The sequence below is a fragment of the Aquila chrysaetos genome, chromosome 10 (assembly GCF_900496995.4).
Source record: "Aquila chrysaetos chrysaetos chromosome 10, bAquChr1.4, whole genome shotgun sequence".
NCBI classification, from domain to species: Eukaryota; Metazoa; Chordata; class Aves; order Accipitriformes; family Accipitridae; genus Aquila; species Aquila chrysaetos.
In genome coordinates this window covers 12,126,523-12,145,189 of record NC_044013.1, presented here as the reverse complement: position 1 = coordinate 12,145,189, position 18,667 = coordinate 12,126,523, and the positions used below count along the sequence as shown (strand labels likewise).

General features: G+C 39.7%; 1 protein-coding gene across 9 annotated transcripts in view; it reads left to right on the top strand.

The window, feature by feature from the left end:
* The first annotated feature begins 276 nt into the window (after positions 1–276).
* ARMC9 (armadillo repeat containing 9) overlaps positions 277–18,667 on the top strand; it is a 72,185-nt gene continuing 53,794 nt past the window's right edge. For 6 of the 9 annotated variants that reach the window (XM_041126778.1, XM_041126781.1, XM_041126779.1 and 3 more), the window contains exons 1-9: positions 396–641; positions 788–883; positions 2,611–2,736; positions 3,341–3,511; positions 4,478–4,633; positions 7,415–7,507; positions 8,908–8,932; positions 15,335–15,492; positions 17,388–17,486. In XM_041126778.1, coding sequence (XP_040982712.1) covers positions 833–883; positions 2,611–2,736; positions 3,341–3,511; positions 4,478–4,633; positions 7,415–7,507; positions 8,908–8,932; positions 15,335–15,492; positions 17,388–17,486 — 879 coding nt within the window. In that variant the 5' untranslated portion in view covers positions 396–641; positions 788–832. The other 3 variants (XM_030028270.2, XM_030028274.2, XM_030028272.2) reach the window with 3 other exon arrangements.

Sequence of the window (18,667 nt, the reverse complement as noted above, 5' to 3'; positions counted from 1 at the left end):
GGGCCTGCGGACCAGCACACAGCGTGGTGCGCTTTTAGAAGACTTCTGGCTGGCCCAGGATGGCAAGGGGGTACAAACCCATATGTTAAGAGAGTAGATAATTTTAAAAAATGAACTTGACCCCAAACTCCCTTCAAGTTACGTCAGAGAGTGGAAACCGGCAAAAAGCGATGCTTCACAACCAGCGGGAAGCTGCAGCTCCGCGCGCTCCAGGGGGCGCTGCCCGCCGGCACGGTGGAGACCCACCCTCGTCACGTGATGGGCCATTCCCGGTCTGGGATTGGCTGAGAGGGATCATGTGCGGCGGGAGGGGGCGCGGTGTGGCGTGGAGAGTGGCCGCGGTTGCCAAGGCGACAGGCGGCGGCGGCGGCGGCGCAGGGCAGGTAGGCCGCGGCGCGGTGGTGCGGGTGGCACCCGGGGTTTCCTCGCTTCCCTCCCCGCCGGTTGCCTCAGGAGCTGCCAGGTCGCATGCTCTCGGCCCTGAGGGGGCGGCCGCAGCGCCCCGGCCCGGTTTGGGTGATGCGTGGCGTCGGCGGGCCGCACCTGGAGGCGGCTGTGTGAGGAGGCGGTGTGACCGCCCCGCGGCCTGGCGAGAACGGCGGTTCGGGTCGGAGAAGACATGCTTCGGAACTTCTTTGGAGGTGCCTTACGGGGTGGGTGGGTGGGATGTCCTCCTCATGCGGTTTGTTTGGAGATGAGATGGCTAACGGGCTGTGCGTGGCTGGGCTGCCGTGGGGCTGTGTGAAGGAACCGCTGTGCTGTCTGCTAACACCCCCCTTCTTTACAGTTTTCGAGGTTTATCGACGATGAGATGTGGCAGTAATGCTTAGCGATGGGTGACGTTCTAGCTTGTGAAGCTGAGTTACTCGGACTAGTGAGAGAGGTTGGTTTTCTCTCTTTTTTTTTTGCCTTTTTTTTTTCTTCTTTTTTTTTGGTTGAATTGAGCAAGGCAAAATTTTATAATGCTTGTATTCAGAGCCAGCTGTTGTAACTGTGGTTTAAATTCTGGAGTTATTTATCTGGCCAAGTGTTTGCTACACCCTGAAATCATATTGACTCCTGTCATGCTCTGTAGATTCAAAGGGCTCAATGTCCATTAAATGCTAGCAGTCAAACATCATATCAATCTAGAATTATCCATTGTTCATTGCAAATGAGGCTTTCATTAAAGGAGCAGTTAAGTTGATTAGATCCACAGACAGCTTTGGGGCTCAGGTCCACCTTGTGATAATGGAGAGATCTTTAAAACATTGCTTAGCTGCCACCTCATTCCATATTTGTATAAAATCACAGAGGCATATAAAAACCCTAGAGCTGACAAAGCCCAGGCTGAAGTCCTGAGACTGCTTATCTCCATGGTTTAATGCCTAAGCAGGATTTTCCAGCTACACACTCCTCTACCCCTATTGCCCATAAGAGGTAATCGGAATATATTCTAAAGTGTGAAAAAGGCAGTGAGAGACAAACTTTTCAAGGGCAGGTGCCTCTATGGTAGTCTGTGCTTCAGTCTTCTGGATAAATTGACTATAATGGGATATTTGTGATTTGGAACAAGAGCACAAACTGTGATCTCTGCTGCTTGTTACTGTCTCATTCCTTTGATCAACACTGTGTTGGCAGCCTGGTTTAGAGCCCTAAGTGAACACCAGACCAACAACCTAATCCCCCTGCCTTGTGTGACCCAACCTATTGCAGGATTCTACAGATGCTGGTGCTATGGAGGGGTGATCAAGAGCGGCAGTCAGCTGTCACTGTGCCCAGCTTTCACCAGGCTGTCTGTTGAAAGCCTGGACAATTACTGCCTGCCTAAAGAGTCTACCAAATGGCAAAATCATACACAACTTAAATCTATTTTTGGATCTCAGAAAACAAATCTAAATAGAGGTTTAAGTACTTAATCATTACTGTACTACCATTTGTGTTAACAGTGAGGAAAACAAATTATTCCTGTTCTCTGTGGCAACCTTGGGAACCCAGATCAAATTTGCAAAATGAAATGTAATGTCTTGCCTCAGCAACCAATAACTTAAGACTCCTGAGATGGGGGGAGGAAGGGAAAGTTGCATGTAATATAGTGACTGTACATTGTGGGAGGAAGAGGCAGGGCTGTTTATCTCTTTCTCAGAAGAATAGTACTTGATTAGTTGTTCATTAATTTGGCTTGCACAGCTTCAGTGACCTGGCTTAGAATTCAAGCTGTCTGACTGCTGCTGTGGAGATGAGAGTCACACTTAAGAATTCTGCCCCCGAGAACATTATTTCCAAGGAGGTTATTTACTTGTTTCTTCAACCAAGGTATAACATTAATGGATTTTAGTTCTTTTTCTTCTTTGGTTGAACGAAATTACTGACTAAATCGAGGGGCATAATTCTTTCAGAGAGGATGTGCTCGGTTGTCAGCACTATTCTCTAGGATGCAGGAGGAAATTTAGTTGAGAGATAGTATTTTCCTACCACGAGGTACCAGTTCTTGGTTTGTTGCTGTTCAGTCTTTGGCATTTATGGACCCTGCTACAGAGAAACTTTAAAGGACTTTGGCAATTCATGGGTCACTCACTGAAGCATTAATAATCTAAAAAAATATTCTTCCTGTATGTTTTTGTCTTGTAGTATTTGGATTTTGCTGAATTTGAAGAAACAGTGAAAGTATTTAAAAAGGAATGTAAAATAAAAGGGAAGCCACTACCTAAACCACCAGGTGTTTCCTCAAGAGATTCAAAAGCTTTGCCTGTTCAGGTAATGCATCATTTATGCTTACTTTAAGTAATACTAAAACCAGCTTAAGACCACTAACCACCATGTGAATTATTACAGCAGTGAGATTATCTGAACTGTCTGAACAGATTCTTGATTATTTGAAGAAGTCTGCTAGCAAGTCTTCTTCCAGTGCAGGAACCTTCAAGTTGGTGGTTTGTTGTTGGTTGTGTTTGGGGGTTTTTTTTGTTGTTGTTTTTTTCAGAACTCTAGTCCTTTTGAACCTGTGACAGTAGGTTTGGTTCATACTACTTTAGGTTTTTAGCTTGCCATGCTTTGGTAAGACTGATTTTCACACACTGTAGACATTTATTTTTCCCTTATGGTAAAGGTGGGTCCCCAGATTGACATGCTTGAAAATCTGGGCTTTACTACTTGTATTGATGGTTGATTCAGGCTCTCAGAGATATTAAAGATAGGTGGAGAAAGAATATTTAGGTGGTCATCAAATGGTGAGAGATTTTGGCTAGAACTTTTAATTTAAAGTGTTCAGATGGCACTTGAATTCTTCATTCACTAATCTACTGTTGGAAAAATGTAGCTGTTTTGTGTTTGTTTTTTCACTGAATGCTTTTCCCCTTTGCAGAAAGATCTGCTTACAGCATTTGAAAATGGTGAGCAGAAAGTTTTCTTCCAGCTCTGGGAGGAGCATATTTTGTCTTCAGTCCGGGACAATGAACCGGTTGCTCAGAAGCTGGAGTTCTATCTTCACATACACTTTGCAACCTACCTCTTAAAACACTCTATGGGAAAGCCTGTAAGTTCAGTTCACAGTTCAAACTTCAAATTGTTTTTGTTTGTTTTACTTCATTTATTTGTATTGAGTGTGGATGAGGATGGGATATATAGTAAGAAGAATTCCCAGAGTATATATCCAGTTTTTGAGCCGCAGTCTGCATTTTAGTCGAACCAGACCCCTTGTATTGTGAAGTACAGAGATGGAAGTTGCCGATGTCCTTATCTTGGAGTTCCTGAAGTATTTTAACTTGGAAAATACCAGTATGCTGATACTTTCACACCTCTAATTGCAGTCCATAGGAGATTCTTAAAACACTTTGCTTCCAGTTTGGACTGAAGCTGTGTGTTGAAATATAAACATTTCTGATGAAATGGGAAAGCTGAATCTTGACCAGCTCAGTATATCATATTGAAAACTATAATTCCAAGCTGTCATAAAATAAAATCTCTGTTACATGGGACTTTTATGATGAAGAGACATTTAAGTAGCCTGGAGTCAGCCAGGTCAGCCAGGGCTTAAGAGCTCCTGCCTTTCACCTGTCAGCTGCTACAGGACTATTTGGATGCCTTCAGGGTGGCTTTCGGTCTGTTCTGTGTGAGTGGATTTTACAGTTCTGCACTTACCACTGAAATAAAGCATGTTTAAAGTAGGTGTTTCCTCTTGGACCTGAGTGTGGAAATGGCACTCTGCTCTAGAAATCTAGCCTGAAGTGGGCAGGAATAATTTACATTCAAAAAGCAAATGTCCCTCTCTTCTTTTGTTGGACCTGGATGACAGAAATGACAACATTGGTTTAAATTTTCTTTTTTGAGTGGTGAAAACAAGATACAATACTCTCTAGTTAAACAAATGTTGCTTTTTAGATAACAAATACTCTGGGATTTCAAACTTGGTATTAATGTATTTAGTTCTCTTGCTTGTATTTGCCAGCTTTACAGTGCATTCAGAGTGGTAGTTTTCTAAATATGCTGCTTTATTTCCTAGGACAAAGCTGAACTTGAGGAAAGGATTTCTCATTTTAAGGCATACCTGGAAACAAAAGGAGCTGCACTGAGCCAGACTACAGAGTTTCTTCCTTTCTATGCTTTGCCTTTTGTTCCAAACCCCATGGTACATCCTTCATTTAAAGAACTTTTCCAGGTAAGTATCTATTTTGCAAAGATGGTATTTATCATGATTTTTCTCGTGGGATGATAGATATGGAATTATGTTTAGTTTGGTAATTGCTTTTATTGTTTCCTTTAACAGAAACTGTACAATAATAAAAGAAGATATATTTGATGAAGGAAGGGTTGTGAGAGTGCTATCAATAAGAGAGTACCATCTTAAATATATATTTTATGTTTGCTTGAGTCCTGAATCGTATGCCAGCTCTGTGTCCATAAATAAGAATTGCTGCCTCTCCTTCCTTTCCACACAACCCTGAAATATGCATGCTTCTGGGAATTGCTACATAGTAGTTCAGGTCCACTTACTTGTTTTGAGGTTGTTGCCCAACCCCACTATCTGTGTATATGTGGCCGGATTTAAAACCTGATAGCTAGGCGTAAGGAGACTGAAGCAGTTTCGTTTCATGTGGAAAAGAAAAAGTCAAGTTTATAAGTAATCCTCCTGTAACAGAAAATGAGCCAGTGTTGTCTGTGTTCCGAGACTCTTCTCCCCTCGCCACCCCCTCCCCCCAAAAAATGCTGGAAGAGCATAGATGTGCTTAGTGGTTTGGTGACTCTTGCCACAGGCATTTTTCCTGGTTAATTTTTTTTCTTAAATATGTTTTAGCCTTTGCCTTTGAATGGCTGTTTCAGAGTTCAGTTCTTAGGCTTATACGTGCAAGGTGAGAAGAGAGTGTAAAAGTTAGTGTGCTTGAACTTCAAAATAGATCTCATTTGCAGGTGCATTTTCAATGTGATGATCTACAGTTATTCTATTGATGAAGAGGTAATAAAACACCCTTACATTGACTGCTTTCTGGGTACCATGCAGGTAGATGGTTAGGAGATGATGTCCAGAGCTGTGGTTTGATATTCCAAAGTATTGGTGGCAATACCTGTGGGGAAGGTACAGCCACTCTTTCACCTGTGGTGCAAAACTACACCTTCTTGGTTTTGCTGGAAACGGCTGGTTATGTGGTTGCTTTTGGACTGGATCAAGGAACTGATCTGCTTTGCTGCCTGTGAATGTGTGTGTATACACCTCCCATGTACATGCACACACACGCACATATGCAAATTTGTTTGTAAAATATGTATAATGTTTTGCAGGGTTATATGCTTGAAATGCTTAACCATCCTACCACATGGACAGTTGTGCTGGCTTATCTAAGTAGCTGTGGGCAGTTACTGTGGTGGGAGGAGGTATCTTCAGCCTGCATTGCTGCCACACACTTTTTGGTATCAAATCAAAGCTTAAGTGGTACTTGCCCTCGGGCTGACTTTGGATGTACCAGCTGATAAGGAGCTCCAGTTTAACACCAAAAAAAGGCATATACTGCCATTTTCCTTTGGGACTAGCTATAAATAATGAGATGTACTGGTTGACCTCAGAGATGGGATATGACTACTCTTTTTTAATTATACTTAGCAGCTTTTTTTTTTTTTTTTTTTTTTTGAATGCCTTATCTAAGACGAGATTCTCAGGTTTATTCATAGTAACCCAGTGTCCAAACTCTTAGTCCACCATCACTCATATTTTCTTGTGGGAATTGTACAGCTCATTCCATGTTAGTGTTGAAACACAGATTGTTTTACATTTGAGAAAGAACAGCAGTGAGTCACTAGTCTACTAAGCAGTGTTCTTATGGCTTTTTTTTTTTCTTGGGCGTCTGATGCTTTATATAGCTGGAGTTCCTGTCTATTTGTGTAATACATTTTGAAACATAATAAACACTCCTCTCTGCAGGAGACATAGTTCCTTTGGTAGTATGCAGCATACTGTGGTGCACCGCTGTCTGGATACTGAATTTGTAAAAACAGCAAGTAAATTCTGTACGCTCTCCAGCACGGTGAAATGAGGGCAGATCCGAGCTGCGAGAACAGCTTGCAACAAACACATGTACAGCAGTAAATTAGGAAGCTCCTGCTACTTGTTGGAAGATGCTGCTTTTTCATCTGTTGGCTAGCTTCTCATCAAGCAGAAACTAGCTTAACTGAAGGTTTGAAATAGAAGAAATGAGTATTCAGTGAATACTCAGGTGTAGTTTGGCTTTCTTCCTTAACTATTATTTTCTTGTGCTTATGAGACACTATGTCAAGCAGAAGACAGCATTCCAGTTAGCGACTGATATGTTGGTCTATTTTTCGTTATGTGAGTTGTTTTTCTCCAAATCCTTATTTTAGAAATGTTGTACGCTGATCACTTATGTCATATCATGAGGTTTGCAATAGTTATTGACAAAATTTACAATTCCTAGATCTTGTTAGGAGTGAAAAATGACTACAATGATTACTTTTTTAAAACTGAGCGATGGAAAATTATTCATTTTGTACTCTATTTAATAAATTTAAAATTCACATTAATATTTTCATCTTTTTCTCAAGTTGCTTGTATTTTAAAGCTACTTCTAATTTAGAGGCAGCTGTTGCCTCTCAAGTTGCTTGTATTTTAAAGCTACTTCTAATTTAGAGGCAGCTGTTGCATGTGCGTACAAGGCACCAACACTATACGATAGTTTTACACTTGAAATAAAGCTACATCGTGTTCTTAGAACTCTTGTCTAGGAATAATACTAAACTCTCTTCTGACTTCTGTACCCTTTTATGGGTAGCTAGCAAAGGCATTCACTTCAGTAACAGTGAAGGGAAAATCTTTTCAATACAATGCTGGCTGCCTTGTTTACTAGTGGAAGGTTGCTGTGATCCAAACAGTACTTTCAGCAGAGTGTACATATTTGGTGAACAACTGTCATAATTTGTTTTTCTTTTCAAGGATTCTTGGACATTGGATTTAAGGACAAGATTGGAAAAGTTTCTGTCTCTGACTGTCAAAGCCAGACAGACTCCTCGGCTTCTCACATTATTTGTATCCTTTTGAGAAAACACTTTGAAGATAATTAGAATTACTATAAAGAGGCAGTATAATTTATTTGAAGCGTGTGCTGCTAAGATTTATTGCAGAATTGCAGTAATGATGCAGTTCAGTGTTTTTGTGATAGGAAACATTGTTTATATGCCACATCAAAAAAAAAAAACCAAAACACTTTTGAAAAAGTTATGTAAAGACACTGTATAGATGCGTGTGAACCTGCATATTTATCGTATGACCATTCTTTGCTTCCATGTATAAAGTACAGGATACCCAAAGGCACCAACCTGAACTGACTGCTCTCTGAGGATTTGTAAAGCTGTTAGTCTTTTCAGTTAGCCATTTCAGGGACTAGCTGAAAGTTTTCCAGGGCTTTTAAGGGTTCCAGAAATTATTGTTTTACTAAATGGCTTGTGCTTCAGACGGCATTGTTTTTCTAACAGTATTGTTAAAGCAGTGTTGTCAGGCCTGATTTGCAAACTAACTAGCTGTTTGACAAATTTTCTTCTCCATTTTTGGTCAGTGTAGTTAAAGGCGAGGTAGAGAGAACTGAACTGGAGTTTTTGTTTTCCGCTTCCTCTTTTTTTTCCGCTTCCTCTTTTTTTTCCGCTTCCTCTTTTTTTTCCGCTTCCTCTTTTTTTCCCGCTTCCTCTTTTTTTCCCGCTTCCTCTTTTTTTTCCGCTTCCTCTTTTTTTTCCGCTTCCTCTTTTTTTTCCGCTTCCTCTTTTAACAGGAGAAGTTGAAAGTCCTTTTCCTGCTATATCTTACTTTATTCTAAAGCAGCATGTTGCCATGGTGGTGTTGAACGATGAGCTGGAAATTATATTCCTTCTGTTCCATTCCTGCCCATTTGCCAGGATGGGGGGCAGTGATCATTTCACTCCCATGTTACGGATGTTTGTGTGGGAGTCTGGCACAGAACAGTTGAAGAAAATTTTGTCTCTGCTTATTCCTCTTTATGGAGTAATGGACTGGATCTTAACTGAGCCCTGAAGGTATAAAACATCACTTGCCCTAAAACATTTGCATATTTGTATGTTGATTTTATGTAAAATCAGCGGTTTGACTTTTGGTTTTGGTGTTAATACATTTAGACTGGAGTTACCATATCTTATACTTCAGGGCTGGATCTGGTATCTTTAAAGGTCAGCAAAAAGTCTCAAATCTCCATGCAACATTGTACAATGTGCACTTATGAGATTTTTATGTGTTTATTATTGATTCATTTATTCTTGCTCTCCTGTGAAGCATCAGGCATTGGCTGTTGGCTGGGACAGTAGGAATATTTGGCTTGGTTGGGTTTGCCAGTTGGTTGAATTTCTCATTCTGTGTCTCAGGAGCAAACACATACTGAAAGGATGCATTTTTTTCCTGAACTGCTCCTCCTTGTACAACAGAAGGAGAATGGACAGTGCAACAAAGGTAAATGCTGAGATGTGGTAAGGATATTCTGTAAGATTATTAGGGGCTGTAATAGTAGTGGAAAGTACACCTGCAATGATGGGGAAACTAGTGATGCATGGCAAAAAGTCCTTTGAAATCCAGACCCCTGTCTTGGTGATAGTTATTGCTAGACTGCTTGAGCTCAGTAGGGTTGAGCACGGGCATGTACTAGAAATGGGAAAGGGCCTAGTAGTAGGATTTGTGTTTTAAGTCTATTCTGTCCTGAAATATGGTAAAAACAAGTGGAGAACTCTGTACAAAGTGCATACCAGCTCTCCATTTTTAGTTATGATGAAAGTATGTTTCCTCAGATTTCTTTCCCATACCTGCTTATGCCTATCTGTACCTTCCAGATTTCAAATCTCATTCAGTTGTTCTGATGATTGTCTGATGATCTTGGACAAAGTTGATTTTTTTGTTCCTATTCACTCATCCTGTTTAAACTCCTAAAATAGTACATATTGGTATCTCCTGATTAAGAATGTGTTAATTTAAGTATGACTCTGATGTGTTGCCTTTTTAGGTAAGCTGTTCATACACACTTAAGTAAGTGACTTGGGGCCCTTTAAAAAATAATAATTTCAGCACTGAATCCTGTTAGATGCTGATGGCACTTGAAATATGTGCCTTTTAAAACTCAGTTCAATAAATAGAACTTAGGTTCCCAACTACCTTGCATTCATTTTTTCATTTGATTTTCTGTGTTCACTCTATCAGTAGGGATTTGTATGAGCCCGGCTGGGTTCCTAAAAAACTTCTCCTCTTAAGTTATTTTAATCTGTAGTTTTACACTGAGGATTTACGATTTGTAGATTGTATTAAGGAGAAAGTTAGGCTCATCTCCCAGTGTGAGTTCCAGGTATTTTCTTTGTTATTTTGTGCTTTGTGTTGCATTAGACTTTTGTTGACAAATAGAAAGATCTTTGTGGATTTTTATTTTCCAGAAGTTACTCTTTCTCCTTGTGGTGGACTTTCCTGAAGGCAATAATTCCATACTCTGATTAAAAAGAAATAACTACATGATTGGGCCTGAATTATTTTGGGCCTGATTATCATGTTTGGGCAGGTTCTGGGCTTTGTACAAGTACAGGGACTGTCATGGTACTGAATCCATGCAGGTCAGTCTTGGTTTGTAGATCTGTTATGTGCCTTGGAGGCTGAGTTGCCTTGGAGGTTTGGATTTTTCATAAAGGTTACTTGAGGCCTGTCTTGTATGAAAGTTTTGGATCTGAGAAGTTATTTTTGCAGTATGCTGCTCAGATCACATGGGATCTGCCGTACATACTCGCTGTTGGAGAATGTTTACTTTATCAGTGAAGGAGAAACGCAAAGAAAATTAATAGGCAGCACACGAATGAAGAGCAGTACGGCAGAGTCCTGAAAACAGCCTTTTGTAAATAGTTGCCAGTCATTAGTCTGACATACTGAAGCACTTCAGGTTTGGGTGGTGAGGTGCATATGCTCTTGGAGGTGTCCTGGAGAGTTTAGTGCGTTTACCTTGCCTGATAAACCTGCTACAGTCTGGCTTTTTACCCATTTGCTAAAAAACTTTAATACCTGTGTGACTTTCAAAACTATCTGTGTGGCAGTTGTACTTAACTTACAGCTCTCCCATGTGTTTTCAGTTTGGCTGGAAAGTGAAGAATTGCAGAATGGTTGGCATCTTGCACAGAAAGCTTCAGACCTTCTGTGTGTCCTCTGTGCTAACAGGAGTGGTGGGAATGAAGTATGTGGAAGCGTGTTCAGCTACTGTCCCCTTTGCTGTCTCATTACAAATCTGTGGATGAATTCACAGCCACTCTTCAACTGTTTTGGGGAAGGGGAGAGCGGGGGAAGTGTCAGGTGAAGTGTGACCTAACCTGTCTGTCAAGATCTGCTATAGTCTGAATGACTATTAATGTGGAAAGATGTCAGTTTAGAATACTGATAGTAATTTTTATGGAAATGAGGTAAGCAAGAAGGAGACAAGGCCACTACTGTGTCTCCTAAGAGCAAGGTTTTGGTGTCACCTAAGGAGCCTTGGTGTCTGATAGCAGTTCTTGGGACTGCTACTCCTCTGCTGAGAGCTCTGCTGCATTGTATGCAGGAACTCAGCCTGGCTGGAGTCAGTGCTTCTAGCAAAGTAGGTGAGGGAGGGTGGGCTGAGATTAGAGAAAGAGAGAGAGAGAGAGAGCAAGCACAAGTTTAGGAAGCATGTTTGAGGTGTAGGTAAGTTGTAAAGGATAACAACCAATCTCTCACTTAGAGAGAAAAGCTTATGTGCGTATGTGTAACTCCTTGGCTGCTCATAGGAACTGGAGTCAAAACATTAAAAAGGCTTAACAATTACATACACGAGAGAGGAGGCAAGAATACTGGTAGAAATATGCAGTAGTTCGGATGATCCCTAATGCCAGCATCTTCATTTGGCAAAGTCACAAGCTTTACTGTACACTGTATCTTCCTAAACCAGGAGGTTAGTCCTCTGTCCTTTATTTTCCCCTCTCTTCCTCTAGATATGAATAATGGGTCTGGTAGGTATATTAGGTCCAGAGCTTTTTTTTTTCCCCCCCTCTATAAGCTTATCATATGTAGAAAGCATTTGTCAGTGCTGGGAGGTGTATCTGGGAGAGGGAAAGAGAGAAGCCGAATGTGTTGTGTTACTCTGATTCCTGTTACGGGTGCAGTTTGATCACTGCTGCAAGGTGACATAAATGTGAACTGCTGCTGAAAGGCACTCTTTCCTTTTACCCAATCCTGACTCAGATGACAATGATTTAACATTTTAAACAAGCAACTAAATATTAATTTTTATCTGGACTGGTAGCTCTCTGATCTGTCTGCATGAATGCTGTTACTGGTAAAGGGGATATGGCAGGAATGCAAGGGGGGAAATGGGGCAGCACAGGACTAGCTCTTCCAACAGCTGTCTGTACTTGGGTCAGCTACATGTCAATGATGAAAGCTTCCTTCTCTTTCAGTAAGAGAAACTTTCATGAAATACTTTTCCTTTTTCAGTGAAATTACTTATGTGTGAGAAGATAGTGATAAAAAATGCAAGATATGTCAAGACTTCGTGATTCCTCTCTTTGACTCTCTTTTCTCAGTAAAGAGCAGTGTTTATTATTGATAATCCCTGGATTTAACAAGCAAGGGTAAATTGGACCCTGTTTCTTAATTGTCAAGAGTAGTGTTCATGAGCTGCATTGAGTTTTGGTTATGTAGTTTTTGCTGCTGACTGTAGTTGGAAGATGGATTTTCATCACTGGAAATTTTCCCCACTGGGCTATGAAAAGCAAGCAAATTATGAGTAGGTTTATGTTTCATGACTTGGTGCTTCCAACTTTCCTCTGGGTGAAAGTCATGCTCTAGATACATCCACTGGAAATTTCTGAATCAAATGTGTTATATCACAGTTAAATAAAAATGTATTCCAGTTTGCTTATCTAAGCAAAGGAATAAAGTGCTGAAAAAGTGGCTAGTTTTGTGCAGCGGTTGCTCTCAGAATCTTTATTAGTTTAGAAAAATATTCTTGGTTTGGAGCTGCATCATATTAAAGCTGTGGTAGCTGTTTAGCAGTGATGACTGTGGAATAAAAATAAAATCAAAGTTGAATGATTATTATCAAGGAAGAATAATTTGGGTTGTCTTTGGAAGCTATCTTAAGTCTTCTGATTTTTAAGTTGATGAATATTGATTGCAGTTGAGATGGTTTTAACAGCTTAAAGAATTGTAAAAAGTTTGGTGCTCTCAGCAAGATTACTTAATGTTACTGGGAGCTGTTCCAGTGGTTTGTTTGGTTGTTTTTTTTTTTTTTTCAAGTGGGTTTTGCTGGGTGTGAACAGGATCTGTGGCTTGTCACAGCTTCTATTGTTATTTCACATCAGTTTTGGCTCCCTCCTAGAAAGTATAAGAAAAATATCATTAGGGTGGCTTGATTTGCAGTTTGATATCAGGTGTCAGTCACAAATCCCGCAGGTGCAGAATGCTGTGATTCATGAATGGTTCTCAGAAAGCAGCCATTCTTAGAGGGGAGGAGGCTGAGAGAGTAAAAGAACTGTCTTTTTTTTTTTTTTTCTTAACTTGTAGATTTTGAAAAAATACAGATTAGAAGTAAGAAAATGTACCTTCTTTGTATTCCGTGCTTTATTTTAAGACTGTCAATTTATAGCTAAAGTTTACAGCTAAAGTCTATTCATGCACATTTTCTCTAAAAGGTCCCATTAAAAAGATCATTTTGCTAAATTTCCTGAAAGTAAAAATAAGTTGTTCTCCCATCTACTGCTTTTAATATAAATGGGATAAAAGCAGCCTATTTCAGAAACCCTAAAATCCATAAGATGTGACAAGTTTTTAAAGCAATTTCCAACATCTGAATTCATAGAGCTATCTAATGACTTTGATCTTTTTCATTTGTAATGAAAGCTTTACAAAGAGTTCTGTTTGAATAGTATTTTTCTGGCAGTTTTGCATCTCTTACGTCCATGTGTTTATTGCTTTTTGAAGCGTTTTGTTGGATGTTTTTTGGCAGATACTTGTCCATGATTAGTACATTGCTACCTGCAATATAACTAGATAGCCATTGTAAAAGATGATTTGTGAAGGTCTACCAGATAAGCCATGGTGCTAATACAGCACTTCCACTCCCCATTTTTCCCTCTGCTGAAGATTACCACCCCTATGCCAGCTGCTGTGGGGCAGCAGAGGTTCAAGCCTGAGTTCAGAGAGCGGGGGAGCAAATGGCAAGGGACAGCTTTTTAATAACTACACCTAAATTCTCCAGAGCTTGTTTATCATAGCTGCGTGCTTCTATGTTACAGTAACATGTGATCTACGTCTTTATGGAAAGAGATAGTGAATCATAAAAGAGGATAATGGTTTCCTCAAAGATTGTGGGCAATGTCTATTCAGAGCCAGGAGTAGGAACTAGTTTTTCTAGTTTCCAGTTTTGCATCTTAGCTACTTACTTTGTTTTTCTTCCTTTTGGGTCTATTTGGACCTATACTGTGTCATATTGGGCTGTTTGGAATGCTCTAACCCCAAAATTTTTTAAACTCTGTAGTCAAGCTGATTCCTGCCCATTATTTAACAGAAAGTCCTACGGTAGATACTCAGTCTGTTTGCAGATGGGCGCAATGCCATTTTCACAACACTAGAGCAATACTGGCTTCTCAGCAAACTAATTTAAAACATAATGTTCTAGCAAAATACATAAACATCAGCAGTAACAATAGAATTATTGTGCCTTCCTTCATATTTTTGTCCAGTCATGAAGATGTGCACTGCGGTACACAGCTCCAGATTCTATGCCTGACTTCCATGTAGAATGCTAATTTGGCTAGCTCTGAGACTGGGCTGGAAGATACAGATTTTGGTGCTTAGTTTGCTTCTTTTGTCTCTAATTGAACCCAAAGGAACAAAATGTATCAGGAATATAACTGGGTTTTTTTTTTTTTATTTTTTTTAATTTAGTCAAATAAAAGAAAAACTGGAGTTATTTTCAGGAACTGAAGGTACTAAAAGTAACACATAGCTTACTATCAACCAGTAAATGATGGAATCACCTGAAAAATTTTGTGTAGAAGTAGAGAATTCCCTGCAACTTCGAAGAATTCAATGAATATTTCAATAGCAGATGAGGAACTGGATAACCTGAATGTTGTTTGGGTTTTTTTTCTATGAGTTGTACCATTTTCCTTAAAAGATAGCATACTTAGTATTTACTTTAAAATAAGCAAAGCACTACATAACCTAAATGTCAGTGGTCTATTTCTATAAATTCACTGGAGAAAACACCCAGCCTCACAGTGTAATCTGACAAACACTGGCATGAATCTCTGGGTACTGTCGTTCTCCTGTTTTGTTGTTTTATCTTTGAAGTGGCTGCCTGACCTTTCCAGTTGCTCGGTGTGATAATGGTTTTTACCCACTGTTACTTTAGTGACTGTAGAAGATAGTGCATGAATCTCACCTGCAGATAGCAAGTTCAGTTAACCAAGTCTGAGCTGCATTTTGTCATATATTTTTCTGATTCTATGCCCACAGACTCGTTGTCTCTGATAGCATGGAACTTCGTGTATTAACACACCTTTAAAACAGCATCCTCTTTACAAATGTATTCAGTGATGTTTACTGTCTAATAGTTGTATTGCTGCTGTAACTGTGAAGCAATTGTTTCTTTGGGCAATTAAGGTAAAATAAATACTGGTAGCTGTTGCAATGAAGTAAAATCACACTAGTAGCATGGAATCATCCTTGCAGTGAAATTCCACCCCTTGGATAAAAGTAATTCCACAGCAGCAGTTGAAGTTGTCCCTTAAAAGCAGTAAAAATGCTTGTGGGTTCTTTTGTCCTTTTGGTTAAAAAGGTGATGTTATTTCTTTTTTGTTACTCACTTGACAGAAATGTTGCAACATCTTCATCAACAGTTAGTGGAATCTGAGCACAGGACCATGACCTACCTGAAACGATTTAACAAAATGCAGGTGGACTACCATAATCTCATTGGAGTCACTGCGGAGCTGGTGGATTCCTTGGAGGCCACAGTCAGTGGCAAGATGGTAAGGGATGACTCAGATGTGTGCTTGCTTCCCCACCCCCCAGAAAATGGAGAGACAATGCCACTAAAATGTGAATTAAGCTTTGTAGTGATGGGCATTTCTGTAAGTACTGTGTCTTTTTACTAATGAAACACAGCACTTTGGATGGGGTGTTCTTCTGTTGCCCCTGTGTACTGGGATAAAGGTAGTGCAGAAGATGGGTTGAATTGTGCTGGCTCAGAAATCTTGAAGAAACTATCACCATCTCACAAGACAACTCAGATCTCTTGTGAGAGTCTCCTTCTGAGCTTTGGCATTAGCAGTGATGAGAGGGCATTTCTGTGATTACTGACTGCAATCCAGCCCATCAGAGGTTGTTGTACATTTAAAACTGCTGCCAGGTCTGTTTTAAGTTACGCTGTGGTGGAAACAATCTTCTCATCCAAAATTTTGTTGAGGAAAAACTTTGCTCTCTGTTCTGCTAAGCTGAACTTGTTAATTTAATTGGTAAAGGGAACCGGGGTAGGAGTGAATGAGTTATTCACTGTGTGAAATGAGTCACATGTATGTGACTGGAGAAGGTACAACTTTCTTATGGGTATTTTTTTATACAAAGATGATTTTATGCTTTATTTTTTTGTGCCATCTTATCTGCGAGCGTGCTTCTCTGCTATAACTTCTGTATAATCTGAAGATTGGTCTTATGTCAGATGTTAGTGGCCTCTAGATGCTTTTAAAGGAGCTGTGAATTGTTAGCAGGGAGAATGACCTAGAAGTTCCTGTGCTGCCTGCTGAGAAGTCAGTATGTACCTTCCTCCTGTCATCAGCATGAACATCTTGTAGTTTGTTACTCTGCATCTGTGATCACTGTTTGCTCACATCATTACTGCGGGGAAGAATTTACCTTTAGATGTGGATTTTGGTTTACAGCAGATTAGGAAAGGTATCTGCTCACATGAACTTCGATAACAATAAGAAACACATAGTCATTCATTTGCTGCCTCACATTTCACACTTCAGTGCTCTGCAAGGTGATACACTCTTACCTTTTGTGGTGGAGGAATCAGGCACTGGTTATCTTTTGTTACGGATGTTCGTTTAATTTCCTTTGTAAGCTTTGGGCTGGGCAGTCATTTGATTCTTCCCAAGTGTGTCCAGCTGAGGGTGCTCTTTCATTATGAATCTTCATTTCTGTCATTTCTGAATCCAAAGTGGAGTTGGGTACTGAATAAAACCATGTTGAAGTTACAGCATTCTGAATTTGAAGGGTTTTGTTGTCTCGCTGTAGGTCTGAGAATATCAGAAGTGTCTCCATTTGCGTTTCTATAACCTCAGTCCTCTTGCCTCTGTTCTGGGGAAGCTAATAACTGTTCTGAAATTAAGCAGTTCTATTGTGTAGATTTCCCAAAACAAAAAAACCTAAACGCCCTGAGATGTTTTGCATTAAAACACAAAGTGTTGTACTGTGTAATTCATATTCATTCTCTCTGCTGCACAAGAGAGTCGTGTAAGTTCTGCTCTTTAGCTAGACAACACATCAGCATATCGTTGTCTAAGTCTAAAGCACAAAACTGCTTCATACTTACTGTTGAACAACTTACCTTTTGATTGAGGAAAATCTGTATGCAAACCTACGTGTGACAAATTCTGTTTTTCTTCTAGACTTTCTGAAAGTGTTTAGCATTAGTCTTGTGAATAGCATAACTATTCCCGGATGAAGAGAGTTTACAGTTTTCTTTATTTCTAAACAGAACTGCAGTTGCAGTATATACCTTGTGCTTACATTGATGAGTCTCAGCTGTGTGATTTCTTGCCCTCTTAGAAAACAAAATAACCTTTAGTATAGAAACACTTGTCTGGTAGAAAGTATAAGTTTTATATAATCCTGTTCTCTCTTTATGTTTCCTAATTTTTAGATCACACCAGAGTATCTTCAAAGTGTTTGTGTTCGCTTGTTTAGCAATCAGATGAGACAAAGTGTAGCACATAGTATTGACTTCACAAGGCCTGGAACTGTAAGTATTAATGTTTGGGTTTTTTTACAGTAACTATCTCAAAAGACAATACCAGTTAGGCTGTATATTGAACAATGAATGTGAGATAGTAAAGACAAAACATAATGTGTCCAAGCTTGTATAAGAATATGGTAATACATAAGGTTTTGTTGATCTCAAATGCTGGTGAATGACATGGTTACGTAGTTATAGCTGTGTAAGTATGGTTAATTCTGTTATGATAACAGTAAGCTGTGTATCTGTTAAAATGCTAACTGAATGTTTAAAAAAAAAAGAAAAAACCAAACCCCTAAAACTGTGGTTTGATGGCACATCTTAGCCAATTTAATTTAGCTAGAAAGGGGTGGTGGTGTTGCTCAGCTCTGGACACATGCTCTCTTCCTTTGTGCTGTCAATGATGCTCCTATAACCCTAGAGTCTATTGGCTTAGCCATCTAAAGGAGAAGCATCAGACAGGATCATGAGAACAAATGGGGAAAAGAGGAGAAAGGGAGGACTTCCCTTTTTTGTAAGAGCTAGTTGATAGATGGGTAGTTAGATGATACACCTAAGCCACCTTGTTGATTTACCTGATGGGCTTTAACCCTGTATCTAAGGATCTTTGATCTTATTGATAAGCAGCTCAGGATCCATATGTTTTTTAACTTCCCACTTCACCAGCCTCTTGTTCCTTTTCAGATGCCTGCAGTACACCTAGCTGCTTGTACCCATTAATGTTCTGCTCAATCTCTTCTGCCTAAATGGAGCCGGAGCTTTTTTTAACCCCAGCAGCAGAATCAGCTTAGGATAGTTTTTAGTATCTGTGAAACTGTGCCTGGGGGTGTGAAATTTTAAATTACTTAATGATAGTGTAAGAGCTGTTCAGTGGTACGATCTTTTTTAATAACTAGCTTGTTCAAATTTTTCAAATACGTATTAACATTAAAGCTGCTTTAAAACATTTTAATATTAAAATATTGTGTGCTACTGCTTTACAAAGACAAGCCAAAGTCGTGAACTGTGCTTATTGTTTTTGCCATGGCAGACGTTCATGCATACTTAACTTTTGTAGTAGGAGAGCTTTGTGAAGTGTCAAAGGAAAAGCAGAAGAAAATAAGATTCTTGCTCCTTATTCTAGCCAAGGCTTTTAATAACAATGACGCTATTGGTACATTTTGTTCCTCTTGAAAATCTGTTACAGA